Genomic DNA, 15,011 nt, shown 5'->3' with positions numbered 1-15,011 from the left:
CAGATTCAGCTTGGTCAGATTCTAGCTTTATGGATTCAACCTGTAAAAGAACAAGTAAATAAAAATACTTAGGATGGATAATGGTGAAATAATCATCATTGACTAGGGAAGGGAGAGATTATCGCTTCATCAAAAAGTTTTATACTTTGTTTTTCTGTTTGTCCAGTGCTTCAGTGAGAACACTAATCTGAGCTTCTGAAGACACCAACTGATTTTCCAGTGAAGCAAGCTCTTGAATTACTGCATCTTTTTCCATGATGAGCCTCTCCCTTTCATTCTCATGGGCCTAGTATTGCGTATAAAAATCCGCTTAGCTAAAGACAACATGCTATTTCGAGGCAAATTAAATGATATGTAACGGTGCCTATGCGCTACATAAATAAAGAAAAATTAAAAGGTCATATAGAACAATGTTAATAGATTATACTAAAGTCACGTGAAAACATCAAATAAAAGAACCTTCATAGGTGACGGGAAATAGAAGGATATTACTAATTGCAAATAAATGCATATGATTATTTTGGGACAATGTTTCTTCACATATACTCAGGCCAAAATGAGAATTTCACCATCTTTATTAACTGCTGCATGACAAACCTCAATAAGACTGACTGTTCGAAAACATCAAATACAAGAAACTTCATGGGTGAAGGAAATTAGATGGATATGATTATTCGCAAATAGATGCATAAGATTATTACCAGATATCTTGCATATAGAATGTAAACTTTTTCAAAAAAAAAACTGAAGAAGTAGAGAGACATAAGATCATAATCAAACAAACAAAAACCTTCAAACCAGATTACCCCATCATGTCTGTTTTTTCCTTTCTTGGGTTCACAGATTTATCCTAATTGGGAATGCATTCTATAGATAGTAATATTTTCTTATTTAATAAAAAGGGAAATCTTCCCCATAGGCCATTACCACTTTACGAGATAGAGGAGAAGTTGGAACCTGTTATAGACGTATATATTGATGGATAGAGGGTCAGTTAGCGACTGCTTGTCATTACTGTTACTTTAACACATTGTGAGGGTGATGAATTTTCTGCAGAACTGAAACATGCTGGTAATTGTATAAACCTTAGCTGTTCTTCTAACTTGGTTCCACCGAAATTAATGGTTCATGCTTTTCAGGGTATGCATTTTTTTTTACCTTCCAAAAAAATACATTCATGCATTTTGAGGTTTCAATATCATTAAGCCTTCTCTTTTTCTTCGTTTACCAACTCCCGGACCACTCTTCAAGCATGACTTTCATCTTCAACCTGACAAACTCATGCTCGACTTTGCACATAAATCTCAATTTCAGCTATTAAATAGTAACAGAACCCTAGACGCTTGATTCATCTAGTGACCTAAAATGTGAAGCATGTTGATGTTTATCAAACGAATCAGAGAGAAGATAAAATAGCGGTTAATGCACAAAAACAGCAGAAATGGAAAGGGAGTCTAAAATGTATATATCCAGAGACTTAAGCTCACAAGTCACAAGCAAGACATGTTTTAAAAAGCCTCCGCCCATCCTGCCTATGCGTACACCTAGGCCTAGACGGTACTTAGGCCGCCTACCTAGCACCTAGACGGTACATAAGCTGCCCATTTAGGTTTCGGGAGCGCTTAGGGGAGTATGACTGCTTCTATGGACTGCTTATGTAGACTGCACCTTTTAATCGTAATTTTCTCCATTATAGCCTCCACGTCCTCCGCCTCCTCCAAACTCCTCTAGGCTTCAACTATGAACACCTCTTCTACCTCCTTTGACATTCATCCTCCACCACCACTTAAATGAAGAAAGAAATCTCTCTAGGCATCAATCCGGCACCTAAGCTTTCTAACATTGACATTTACTATCAATTATTGTAATTAAAAAATAAAAAAACCACCTAAGCCCCCGCCTAGGCGCTAGACGTCGGGTCAAATGCCTAAGCCGCCTAGAGCTTACTGTAGCAAGCCAAAAATGTTAGGGCGTATACTTGGCTAATACTTACTATAACTTTTTTTTTTTAAAAGTAAGCTAGTAATCTTTCAATTCTAAAAGGGCAGACTATATGGATGGACCAAAGTACTTGAATACGTCAAGATTTACATTGTTTCTAATCTTGAGAGAGAGGACATACATGAACATCTAACAGATATCAAGGTAGGAAATGAACATAAGCGAAAAAGAATACGACAATGAAATATCAAAAAGTCTTGATTAAACATCTCAGGCATGGGATAATCTACATGATATAAATGCTAACATCTCAGTATATTGGGAGGCTTTCACCAAAAAAAAAGTAGCTTAGTCATAGTTTAAAAATGTTAATTACCTTCATAGAATACGAAAGAAGATATCCAATATATTACATAAGAGAAAATTAACAGGTAACATAATGGTTTAACCGTCAGTTGGAGGATAAATTGGCGAATATGAAGACTTGAGGATGGATTTAAAAACATGATAGATTTGAGGCGTATATATGTAAAGATCCTTCAAATTAATGTCCCTTGCACCACAAAAAGGGAAAAGGGAAATTTGGGAAAAGAAAATTTTGGCAGTATTTTTCTTTCAAAAGCTTAATTTTGTATACAGAACAAACTGTTTCAGAAAATATGAAAAGCTTTAAGAAAAAGATCTAGGGAAGTAATCTAATAAGCTCAAAAGTGAGTAGTGCTTAGACACCCTGGAGCCTTTGCAATGGTACAGCTACAGTAAACTAAACTAACATGAATGTTTAGCTAGTTTTAACCATTCAATACCGAATATCAATCAATTTGTACCATCACATTTCCAATAACAAATTAGCAGTCAAGGGAAAGCATAGAATTGTCTGAGCTAGAAGTAATCTGACCTTGAGTTCCTTCGAAGCTGATTGCGCATTTGATTTTAGTGTCTTTATCCGTTTATCGAGATCTTTGAGTCTGGTATCACGGTTCTTACTGTGTTCTTTGATGGATTTTTCGAGTGCGGAAACAGTTGAGACACAGTTTTCAAAAAGCAGTTGCTTTTCCTTTGCTCCTGCTTTCATTTCTTCAAGATCTTGTTCCAGCTTTTTAACTAACTCACCAAGCTGCAATTGGACATTTTTTACTTGATAACGAAACTTAAGCAAATGACAAAGCATAATGATGAAATCCACATTATGCTAACCACACTAACTAAATAATCAAGAGGGAGAAACAACCTTATGGTGCTCATTCTGCTCAGCTCTGGTCTGGAAAAGTGAAAGATCATATGATTTGAGTTCCAACTGAGTTTTAAGGTGCATAAACTCTTTCTGAAGAGGCAAAAGTTCCCCAATCTGAAAATGTGAAGTCAAAGTGAAGCCTGTGAAATTCAGAGATATGCTTCATCTTATAAGCTCATGCAAAAGACTTTGATTCAAACATCACACATAAACAAGACAAAAAAACAAGGCGACATGGCTAGGAAATCCCTGAACTGTAGGCATGAACAGAAAGAACAGAAAGACATGGCAACAAGTTATACAAGAATTGATAACAGTAGTATTAGTAATAGCAGTAGTAGTAGTGTCCGAATTACTACAGATAGTAGTAATATATAATAGTGGCAGCAGTAGTGGTAATAAATTGAAATGGTATACTAATAAAGATAGAAATAGAAAGTACATAAATTAGAGAAAGATTGCAAAATAATACATACATAGATGAGCGCAAGTAAATGCGGACTGAAACTAGTAACAAGAGAATGAGATATTAATATTCATAGATTCATATCGGAAACTTGTAACAAGAAAATGAGATATTAATATTCATAGATTTATATATCCTGTTGTGCGTTTTGTATGATCCTGCATAGAGAATATGACTGGGCTCTTCATCTCCATAGAGAATAGCTTGATCTATCTGACTTGTTTACTCGAAATACTTGAAATTATTATGATATGTAAGTCTATACGTTGGCTTCCATTTCCATTAAAATAGTCTTTAGCATCTAACAGAGACTAAATACATCTGAATGTTTAGTGAGTATTGTCAAAGAACCCTACCACTGCACCAAAATTCTTTGTTGTGTTGAGATTGAGGGTTGTAATTTTATAATCTAACATGCCCCCGCAGGTTAAGGGCCCTTTCATTGGCCGAAAACTGGACTCACGGAGCAGTATCTTATTTTCAATTCCGCTATAGATATTTGAGGCCAATAAGAATCGAACCTGAGTTGCTCTAATAACATGTCAAAGAACCCTACCACTGAACCAAAACTCCAAAGTTGTTGCAAGGGTTGAGAGCTATATTTTATATTCTAACAAGTATGAAAGAAGTGTTTGAGAAGAATTAATAGTGTTGCCGACAGGTGTCTAAAAGTTAAAAACTTTATAAGTCAAGGACATGTTTTGATTTTTGAAAAGCACAGATATAGTTTAGTGAGTAGTGCCTGGAAAATGTAATATGAGTAGTGCCTGAGCTGTTGTCAATGTCCCCATGTCTGGAAAATAATAATTAAATGGGTAAGCAGAAACAAAGATTTTAGAATACCATGCTCTTATGGTTATCAACAATCCAGTAGAGCAGGCATATGTTTGCCAAGTAATCGTGCTACTACCTGTTTCTGTCTTAATCAGTGTTATCAATGCACGATGCAGAATGTGGGGTGCGAAGTTCCTTTTCGCGCACACCTGCAAAGCGCTATGTGATGCGCGTCCCCAAGTGAAGTGAGGCACTGGCACACACCACACACATAATTTTTCATAATAGATAATCAAAGAACATGTTTATAAATTTTCAGATAAAAAATATGTCAACATAAATAGTATCTACAACTAAAGCACAAAATAAGGTCTTAATTCATAATGCCAACACACCCAACATAATAGCAAGGCTCATAGTCCAATCAAAAGTCAAATCGAGACATAATGAAGTAAAATCAAATAGTCAACGAGAACCAGTTAGAGCCCTCAATCGGGCTACTAAAAAAGTCCAATGGGTTTATTTTTCTTTTGGGGTATGTGTTATCGGGTATAAAGATCTGCTTGAAATGTTAAAGAACAAAGATATATGAGACTAGGCCTTGCTTGCACCATGTGTAAAGCACAGGGCGCTTGCGAGGCACTAAAAGGCATTGCCTCCCATTTGCTAAGCCATTTGACACAGGGCGCTTCGCCGCCGCCCCCCATCATAAGGCGCATGAGGCGCATTGAAGCACACGCCTATGATAGTGCTGGCCCCAGCTACTCCTTATGTAGCTACTATAGACTAAAACATATACAACATTAGTAAGCATGGGTTGTACAAGTTCTTGGGAAAACTACACTGCACTTTTGCAATTCAGCTCTTATGTGATGAACCCAAGAAGTGCATAATTGACACAATAAGAAGAGAATAAAATATGAATACATTGAAAAAAAAAAGTGTGCACTTCAGCATAGCTAACCTTGTCTTCAATTTCTGCCAACCTCTTTTGATGAATGGAAAGTTCTGATTCGGCCTCAGCTAATGCATGAAGTTGCCTCAACAATTCACCTCCACCTCTACAAAATTAAGGAAAAGATGCAACTCTCTATAATTAACAGTGCAGTCTAACAAGTAGTAAAGTCGAGGAAACAAACAGCTGGGACTACATGCATAACTACAACATGATTTTCACAAGGCAAAGGACAGAAGAAAAAGAATAGAAGTCGAAACAAAGCATCTAAGGAAAACTGGTGGAGAAGTACAAGCTTGTAAGATCAAAGATCATATGTACTGCAAGAATTAGCATAAAGTGGACAGAGTAGACAAAGTATCATCTTACTTGCGACTCCCGCCAGTCAGAAGGCCACTTGGCTGAAATATGTCACCTTCAAGTGTCACACTTGGGTTTCCAATTTCTCGATTAAAGGCAACCTATATCAAAAAGAAGATAAAATATAGAATGGATTTCCTGAAATAAAATATGTTGCAGGTTATATTTTTGCACTTCAGTAACTTGCTGTCAGAAACTGCACATTGGCTAGATAATTTTACGGGCATGTTACAGGAAAAACTCAAGTGAAACAAAATACCCTGACTAGGAATTCGAATTTGACAAAGTGAAGTGCACCTAACTAGGGGATTCAAATCCATTCTAATACAGACTTCCGTTGTTAGCTACACAATTATAGTTTTGTTTCTTTACAGGTGTTGGAACCAGATGTCAGCACTTTTAATAATCTGGGTCTTCTATTAACTTCCTTTGCTTTCCAGGTAAGGAAGTTGAGCAAATACCAATGCATATATATACATAGTTGCATACTCAGATAAGACTCAGCATCCACCCAGAAAAATGAGTAGATAACAATTGTTTATAGATAGTTTTTTTTCAACAAAGATATCATACCTCCTTCGCTGCATCTACACTTCTGCAGACAAATGTCGAACCAAACACATAAGCCATAGCATTCTGCAGCAGAAAGATGAATGTAAATGCAAAAAAAATAAAAAGAATAAAAATAACACACATATACTCTATTTGCTTTAAGTATTAGTTTCCCCAAATAGTGAAAGAGTTCTAAATTATGCGCAAAAAATGTAGGTTACCAACACTAGCATTAAATTTTAAACTTGATACATTGTCACACAACTTCATTAATCCTTAACTCTAAAGTAAGTCCACATATCAGTCAACAAAGTTATCAGAGTAAACTTCTGGCACAAGACAAGTCTATGAAAAGCACAAACAATAAATAACCAAGTAGCAAGCAGGTGTTGCTTACTTTCACTTCCTCATCATACCCTACCAAACGAAGAGCCAGTTCTGCATTGCCTTTACCGACCTATACATAAATTCAAAGAACTGTCAAAAATGAATCATGAGATTAGAGGGAAGATCAAACTAAGAACTAACCAGTCTAGAAGCTGCCTGCTGGATTCTTGAGGGAACAGTATGAGATTGAATTTTGTTCAGTGGAATAATTGTCACTCTTCTTTGAAGATTACCATTTTGCAGCAGTTGCTTTCCTGTATTTTCTGTGTCTACCACAACATTAAAAAGCTTACCCCCTGCAGCAACCTGCAAAATGAATCTGATGTAACTTCCTTTTTCCACAAATATACAGGTTAATATGACTAACGGCGTCGTTCCCAAATCCCAAAGCAAAGTAAAGTTATGTTTGAGGCTAAACCTCTAAAGCAGTCATGGTGGAGTGATCCTTCACTTTAATGAGCTTGGCAACCACTCCTTTAACTGTTGATTTGTCAAAATTCCTAACAGGATCACGGTAGCTAAACTGAACATTAGCTAACTTCCCAGAAAGTATACGAACATCATCTTTCAGCTTCTGAACCACCTCTAATTCAACTGACCGATCCTGACAAACAAGTAAAAACAAGTTAGTTGTCTCTATACCGTAGCAATGTCACTTGGAATCCAGATGCTTGGGACCAAATCACCGAATTTAGAGGCTTTCAGTATAAGTAGCATCAATATATTGAGCAGAAAGAAAACAATCAGCTAACCTTCTGTAATGCTTCCATTTGTCCTTCTTCATATGCAATTGAATCTAGAGCTGCTCTAACATTCTCCAGATCATTCGTTCTGAGATTGAGCTCATTCTCTACAGCAGCCGCCTCATCACGCTTTGAATTCAGTTGCCTCTTTTTCTCTTTAAGTTCCTTCTCGGAATGGCTAATCTTTGTCTTTAGCTGTTTTAATTCGCTTTCAGCATCCCCAACTGCAGCTTTGGCATCTCTTAATTGATCTTCAAGACATTTGTCTTCACTCCCACTGCTCTTACCCGCCAGCACACCCTATCAATAGAAATCATATGTCATAATGTATCTAAGGTGCAGAAATATAGGATGAGCAAATACCTGGTAATTCCATTTATAGAATTTCTAACCAAGTACCTGGTATTCTCTCTCACACTCTTCCAGATTCTTAGACAAATCCTCCGCTTTCTTTTTCAGATCAGCTGCGCCGTCTTCAGCTTTCTGGACAGCAGAGTCCCTCTCACTTATTGATTTTTTAATATCTTCAATACTTTTCATAATCTGCAAAAACATTAAAACAAAATTTCATGACAGGTGGAAGTTAGATGGATATCTTGTTATAATCAATATTCTGCAAATACAGATGCGAAATTAAACTCGAAAGAAATTAATTGTACATGGTTTAAAACATATCAGCCTATAGCATACAATAAATAGTTTAATTCTTGCACAGTATATATGCGACGTATGTGTGATCACACAAAAAAATGATAGAAATGTCAAACCAGTCATTACCTTTTGAGCAGCCTTCTTCTCAGTCTTTACGGTCTCTTCTTGGTTATTCATAACAGAAGTTTCTTTGACAAGACAACGGGACAAATCATCAACTTTTTCGGACAGAATCTTTAACTCACCACCTAATTTTGCTTCTTTCTCAGCCGTCAAAGAAGATATATTCTTCTCCATCTCTTCTATTTCTGTTCTTAAACTTGTAGTGTTGCTATCTATCTCAGTTATCTTCGTTTTGATTTGTTCTACCCCACTTACTGCACTGTCCCGTACTTTCTCTGCCTGGACATACTCATAAGCAATGCAAAACCTTTTAAGCCGATCTAATTCTGCATTGCCATTAGCCCACTGCATGTACTGCATACTTTGCTTCCGAAGTGTCTCCAGAGCGGGAAGTATTTCTTGGTCGAGAAGCTTGTCTATCTCATCAACTTTGCTTTGCTTCTTCTCCAGAGTTTTTAAAGCAGCTTCTTTTTTCGTTTCATACATTCTGGTGCCAGCTGCCTCTTCTAGCATGGATAAAATTTCAGGGGGCTTCATGTTTAGGACTTTTGTGATTCGCCCTTGCATTATAAGAAAGTGTGGATTGTTGACATTAAGCTGAACAGAATGGAAAAGAGTCTGCACTCGAGATGGCTGAGCAACATGCCCATTGATGAGGTACTTGTTTCTACCTCCAACCACAATCTACAAAGGGGACAGGCATTATAAAATATAGTTAATCCAGGATAATTATAAGACAATGAGAAACTGCACAATAAATATTGCGGTCCTCACAATTGTGAATCCATCGAGAGTTGTTTTATTGAAAAAATAAGATTTAATTTTATATTTACCCATCTTCATATGACTAATTTACACCCCAAATCCATTAGATTGTTTGGTTGGATTCCCATCCATAATTGTTATAATGGTCTAGTTAACTCTTGAAATAAATAGCTTCGGGGATGTTATTTAGAAATATGAAGATTTTGGGTGAATAATCCTGAAATTAAGAAAGAATTTAAGGTCCAAAACCATGTTTTTAAAGAGAGCTTTTTAGAATAGATTAATATATTTGAGTGTAAATTAGAAATATTAATGTTTGGCGACTTAATATAAAGTTAAGAAAGAATCAAGTCTAAGGTCTAATATCACAAAGCCCTATATTCAAAGGGTGCTATTTAAAAAATAATAATAGATTTGAGGACGTATATTCAAAATATATAAGTATTTGGGGCATAATATAAAATTTAAATAAAAAAGAATGCGGTCTAATATGACGAAGCCCCCAAATTAATGAGTTTCAAACAAAACTCGGATAAATAACACTATATTACCCTTTAAATCACAGGAAAACAACGGGGAAAAAAAAGAATGCCAAAAGCCTAACTTTTCCAGTCGAGAATGAAATAAGGTACCAAAAAAATAACTAAATCCCCCACCCTACCCCCAACAGAATCCAAACAGGGCGTGTTGCTGAAAACAATTTACTAGATTTGTGGCTGTCATTTAGAAATATGAACACTTGGGTTCTCAATATAAGCTAAGAAAGAATTTGGAAAGACCAAAAAAAATCCTAATTTTTTCGATTGAGAATGAAATTAGGCACACAGAAACACCCAAACCCCCAAAATTTGCCCGTCTAATCACCATGATCTCCATCAAACCCTCGTTCCCCAAGGGAATCCAACCAGGGTGTGTTATTTCAAACAGTTCAGTCGACTTGTGGCTGCTATTTACAAATATAAACATTTGGTCACCTGTCTGGTCACCGTGATCTCCGTGGAATCCTCGTACCCCAACGGGCTCCGGCTACGATCGGAGTTATCGAACACGATGGAAACCGTGGCCTTGGTGATCCCAGCCTGGCCCTGCTTGTACACCAATTCTTGAAGGTTAGTAGCCCTAACCTGCTGAAGGTTGGTGATGCCGAGGACGAAGCAGATCGAGTCGAGGATGTTGGATTTGCCCGACCCGTTTAGGCCGGTGATGGCGTTGAAGAAGGGGTCGAAGCCGGGGACCACGGTTCGGNAGGATTTTTCCCCTTTTTTGGGGGGGGGTTTCTAGGGTTTTTGAGATGGAAACCCTAGAACGCGGAGGGGGAGTGAGGTCGGTGAAAAGAGAGCGGGAAATGAGTGGGATTTGGGGGTTTTTGGGAGGTTATTTTGAAATTGGTGGGGGGAACCATACGGTGAGTTTAAGGACGCTGCTCTGGCGAGTACAGCGCGAAATGCCTTTTTGTTTTCTTCAGCCCAATTTCCTTGGCCCAGTAACGGGAGACCTACATCATGAGGCGCACATTTTATTTTAATACGTTTTATGCAAGTGTAACGCACCTGGTTAAATATCATGATTAAGTAAATTTGGTTTATTTTTTTATTAAAATTTGTTTCTCGGTTCCACTTTGATGGTTTTTACATACTTATATCTCTAAACTTTAGCATTATGATTATTTATTTTCTTTAATATTCGTTTAAATGAGCTATACCCAATTTAAATTTCTATATTGATAATTGAATTGATAGGAAATAAATGTAATCCGAAATCAATTTGAATTATCATGTCATTGAGACCAACATGAAACCAAGCTTGACCTGGGAAAATATAGCATTGTAAAGGTGAAAAAACTTCAAAAAATAGCGTTCTAAAAGAAAAATGAATAATTAAAGCTCATAAGACAAAGTGATTGGTTAAAAGTGAGCTTAAATGACACAAAAGATAATATGGAGTTTGTTTCTAATCCTTGATGGACTTTAAAAAAATTATAAACTAAAAATTAATACTAAATCTAGTATACTTTTATATAATGAAAACATCCACATAAACATATAAAAGTACTAAAAACGTTTATGAAAATCCCTTCCAAAAATTCCTAATTTACTCCAAAAAAACTATTCTATAAAATATTCAGAAAATAGCGTCTTTCATTCCTTCTATTTTATTTTTTTATTGAGACGTTATCAATCATTCTCCACATTTATCTTTTTTGATAAAATTAGTCTACTTTTAGATGCCAAAAAAGAATAGTAAAACCTTAAAATAAAAGTTAAATTTACATATCTTAATGAAAGAATATCAAACAACTACTCTTTTTTGCTATGTTTTAAAATTTTAGTCGTATTTTTGTGATTTTGAATTTTTAAGGGTGTGTTTTGCAAATTTTGAAACTTTGAGAGTGCTTTTAAATTTGAAGTTGAGTGCTTGTAATTTTCATGTTTCATGTGTTGGTAGTAAGTTTTTTAATGTCAGAATATTTCTTGTAACTTTGAATTTTGAGGGTATTTTTTACAATTATTGAAACTTTAGATTGTTTGTTGCAAAATTTAAATTTTTAGCGGTCTACTGATAATTTTAAGATTTCATATGTATTGGTTATAAGTTATTAATTTTTAGGGTTTTGTGCGTTTTTTTATTTTCGAAGGAGTTTTTTGGAATTTTTATAACTTTGAGGTTATTTTTTATAAATTTTAGTTTTTTAGTGTCTGATAGTAATGCCTTGAATTTGTCTTTGTTGTTCGCAAGTTTTGAAATTTTAGAATTTCATAGTGTTTTTTTATTATTTGAACTTTTGAGGGTATTTTTATAGTTTTTAAAAATTAAGGGTTTCATATTTGTTGTTTTAAGTTTTAAAACGTCTGGATGTTTTGTGTAATTCTATACTTTAAGGGTGTTTTGTGCAATTTTTGAAACTTCTTAGGGTTTTTTGCAATCTTCATATATTATAGCTTATTTAAATAAAATATTCTAATAGACAAGGGTAATATTGACCATAGAAAGATTTTTTCCCCACTCGTACTTTTAAAGAGACTAGATTTTGTGCACATGCAATGCACGTGGTTAAATACTGTGATTAGGTAATTTTGGCTTATTTTATTACTAAAATTTGTTCCTTGCTTACTCTTTGATAATTTTTGCTCACTTTGATTAAGTATTTTTTGTTTATTTTTTTACTAAAATTTATTCATCGATTACACTTTGATTATTTACTTATTTGATGTTTGTTTGAATAGGCTACACCCAACTTAAATTTTTATGTTGATAGTTGAATTGTCAGGAGATAAATATAACCTAAAGCCAATTTTAATTTTAATTTTATTTGGATCGACATGAAACTAAGCTTGACCTGAGGAAGTTTAGTGTTATGAAAGTGAAGACACTTGAAAAAATAATATTATAAAAGGAAAATGAAGAATAAAGCCAACAAGCTAAGATGATTGATTTAAAGTGAGCTAAAATGACAGAAAATAGTTAATGAAAAAAATCATAAACTAAAGATTAGTTCTAACTCTAATACACTTTTATATGATAAAAGCATCCACATATGCATATGAAAGTACTAAAAATAGTTTATAAAAATATCTTCTAAAGATTCCTAATTTTACTAAAAAAATAAAACTATTCTATAACAATTCACAAAGCATTATATTTTCTTGCTTCTATTTTATTTTTTATTGAGTCGAGATCAATCATTCTTCATCTTTATCTTTTTTCTGGGCAATTCTAGAGTAGTGTCTTTATCGTCTACATCGATTGTGATATAAGGCTGAAGCATGTTATCTTTCCTTGGGCTCATTCATCTTTTGTCTTCTCGTCTAAATTCACAAAGAAGTTTAATATATTTTTTATGTTCAACACAAACTTCTGACAATACAGACTTTGATTTTTTCCTATTTTAATAAGAATATATGTTAATTTCATATATATAATTTTTTTTGTGCTTTTAATTTATTACTTAAATAAGGTTAGGAGCTATCTCTTTTTCTTTGCAATAAAATTTTCTGTTGTGCATCAAATAAGAATTTCTGTTGTATCATTTATGTTTATTTTTACTCTGTCTGTGTTATTTTTCATGAGGATCTGAACTAAGTACATCAAAACGCCAAGGTCGAACCCGCGTTACAACATCAAAACGCCAGGGTCGAACCCCGCGTTACAACATCAAAACGTCAGGGTCAAACCCGCGTTACAACATCAAAACGCCAGGGTCGAACCCCGCGTTACAACATCAAAACGCCAGGGTCGAACCCGCGTTACAACATCAAAACGCTAGGGTCGGACCCGCGTTACAACAAGCTAAACGTGAGCGACCCTCGCGTTCTTAGGGGTCCAGCCAACACCGACCCCCGCGTTTCTAAGCTACAACAAACCAAAACGCGAGCCAACACCCAACCTCGCGTCTCAATTCTAAGAGGCGAAGTTGGGTTCTGAACGCCAGATTGGGCGTTTTGACTTGTTCAAACACAAGCCGAACGGCCTCAAAACCGTTATCCCACGTTCTGAGGGATTTTCGCCCATTTAGGAGCGGATTTAGAGGGCAGTTACAACCTCTTATCCCCCTATAAAAGCGAGTAAACTCAACTGAGTTAAGGGTTGGATTTTTGGGCATCTGAACCACACAGGTTGGATTTTCTTGGCTTGGATCGACCACTGGAGACAGGCTTTGGAGGAGATCGGCATCATCTTCCAACGAAGATCATCTTCGACTTCAGCAACAGAGAGCTTTGAGCCTTGGCTTATTAACCGATCTTCGGTTCAAATCAACTCTTTTACAGAGTTCTTCTAAACTCATTCAGAGTTCTCAAACTTGCCACGCAAGTTCTCCACAACGTCAAATCGTGAGGAGAAGACATCGTTCCAGTGAATCAAGACGTGCGGATCGTCAACGGAGAGCAAACTCGACGCGAGCATTCGAGGGAGGCACTCCATCGCCACCGAGAAGAACCCAGTTTTAAACAAAGAAGAGAATCAAATTCGTTCTCTTCTCTTTTGTAATCGAATTGTAATCAGAATCAAAGGAATACAAGTCAATTTTCTTTTGTTCTTTTTATTACAATTTTTTCAACAAACAAAAGATGGCGACTCTGCTGGGGAAGATCTTCTCTGACGAAGAAGTGGTGGCGCAATCTGATGTTCATCTCACTGGAACAATCGTCGAAACTCTCGTGGTAGAGTTTGATCAAGCCAAGTTTGAGGAGGCTATCTCCTCTGGATCTCTTAGCCCCAAGGCTATGCGCAAGATCCACAAGGTCTCCAAGGAGAATAAACCTCCAACTGTTGCTGGAGTGCCAAAGAAAGTCCTCTCTTTTGGCCACAATTTGTCGAACAACCCCTCTGCTTCAGGAGCGAGCTTAGCCTCAGCCGAACTCGCCCAGCGAGTTGAATGTCCCACATCCGCGTCAGCACGACGTGTCATGGGAGGTAAAAGGCCTACGGCAGAGATAGATCCAATCAACACTGATAATGCCCCTGCAAAAGCCTTGAAACAGGCCAAGAAGAACGCTGCTCGTCGAAAAAGAAGGTCTCAGCGACGAGCACAACTTCGAAAAAATCAATCCTCCAACCAACGCGAGATTCGCGTTCGTGAGCCCAAACGGCGACCCTCATGTCGCCAAACCAAAACGTGACCTTCGCGTTTCAAGTGCCAGACGCGACCCTCGCGTTTTAAGTGCCGGACGCAACCCTCGCGTTTCAAATACCAAACGCGACCTTCGCGTATCAAATGCCAAACGCGACCCTCGCGTTCCAAGTTCCGAATCCAATACCGCGCCTGGTGTATACCGTGGAGCTTCGGGGCGCTGCCCCGAACCTCGCCGGGGGGTATACCATCCCCCCCGGACCCCCTGGCCAGGGGCGCGCCGCCCCCTGGACCCCCGGCTCGCTGACCGGTCAGCGAGACCCCCGAACACTCTGCGTAGCGCGACTAGATTGAGGGGCGGATATAATGTCCAATCATGGACTGGGGGTTCCAGTTCAAACCTCACAATCAGTGAGTAATTCTCCTCGAATCTTTATAACAGATTCGAGAGAGTTCACATCGAGAGAAAGATCGATGCAACAAGTCATTCG

At 36.9% G+C, this 15,011-nt stretch overlaps 1 protein-coding gene across 1 annotated transcript in view; it reads right to left on the bottom strand.

Moving 5' to 3' along the window:
• LOC109826746 (structural maintenance of chromosomes protein 2-1-like) overlaps positions 1–14,358 on the bottom strand; it is a 17,338-nt gene extending 2,980 nt beyond the window's left edge. Inside the window, 15 exon segments of the mRNA XM_020393763.1 lie at positions 1–40; positions 146–286; positions 2,840–3,058; positions 3,173–3,289; positions 5,380–5,476; positions 5,740–5,831; positions 6,304–6,366; positions 6,680–6,739; positions 6,811–6,975; positions 7,088–7,273; positions 7,422–7,712; positions 7,812–7,955; positions 8,190–8,870; positions 9,926–10,209; positions 14,211–14,358. The exon segment at positions 1–40 is cut by the window's left edge and continues 5 nt beyond it. Of these exon segments, the coding sequence (XP_020249352.1) occupies positions 1–40; positions 146–286; positions 2,840–3,058; positions 3,173–3,289; positions 5,380–5,476; positions 5,740–5,831; positions 6,304–6,366; positions 6,680–6,739; positions 6,811–6,975; positions 7,088–7,273; positions 7,422–7,712; positions 7,812–7,955; positions 8,190–8,870; positions 9,926–10,209; positions 14,211–14,358 (2,728 nt within the window).

The sequence above is a fragment of the Asparagus officinalis genome, chromosome 10 (genome assembly GCF_001876935.1).
Source record: "Asparagus officinalis chromosome 10, Aspof.V1, whole genome shotgun sequence".
NCBI classification, from domain to species: domain Eukaryota; kingdom Viridiplantae; phylum Streptophyta; class Magnoliopsida; order Asparagales; family Asparagaceae; genus Asparagus; species Asparagus officinalis.
This window is presented reverse-complemented; position numbering and strand designations above follow the sequence as displayed.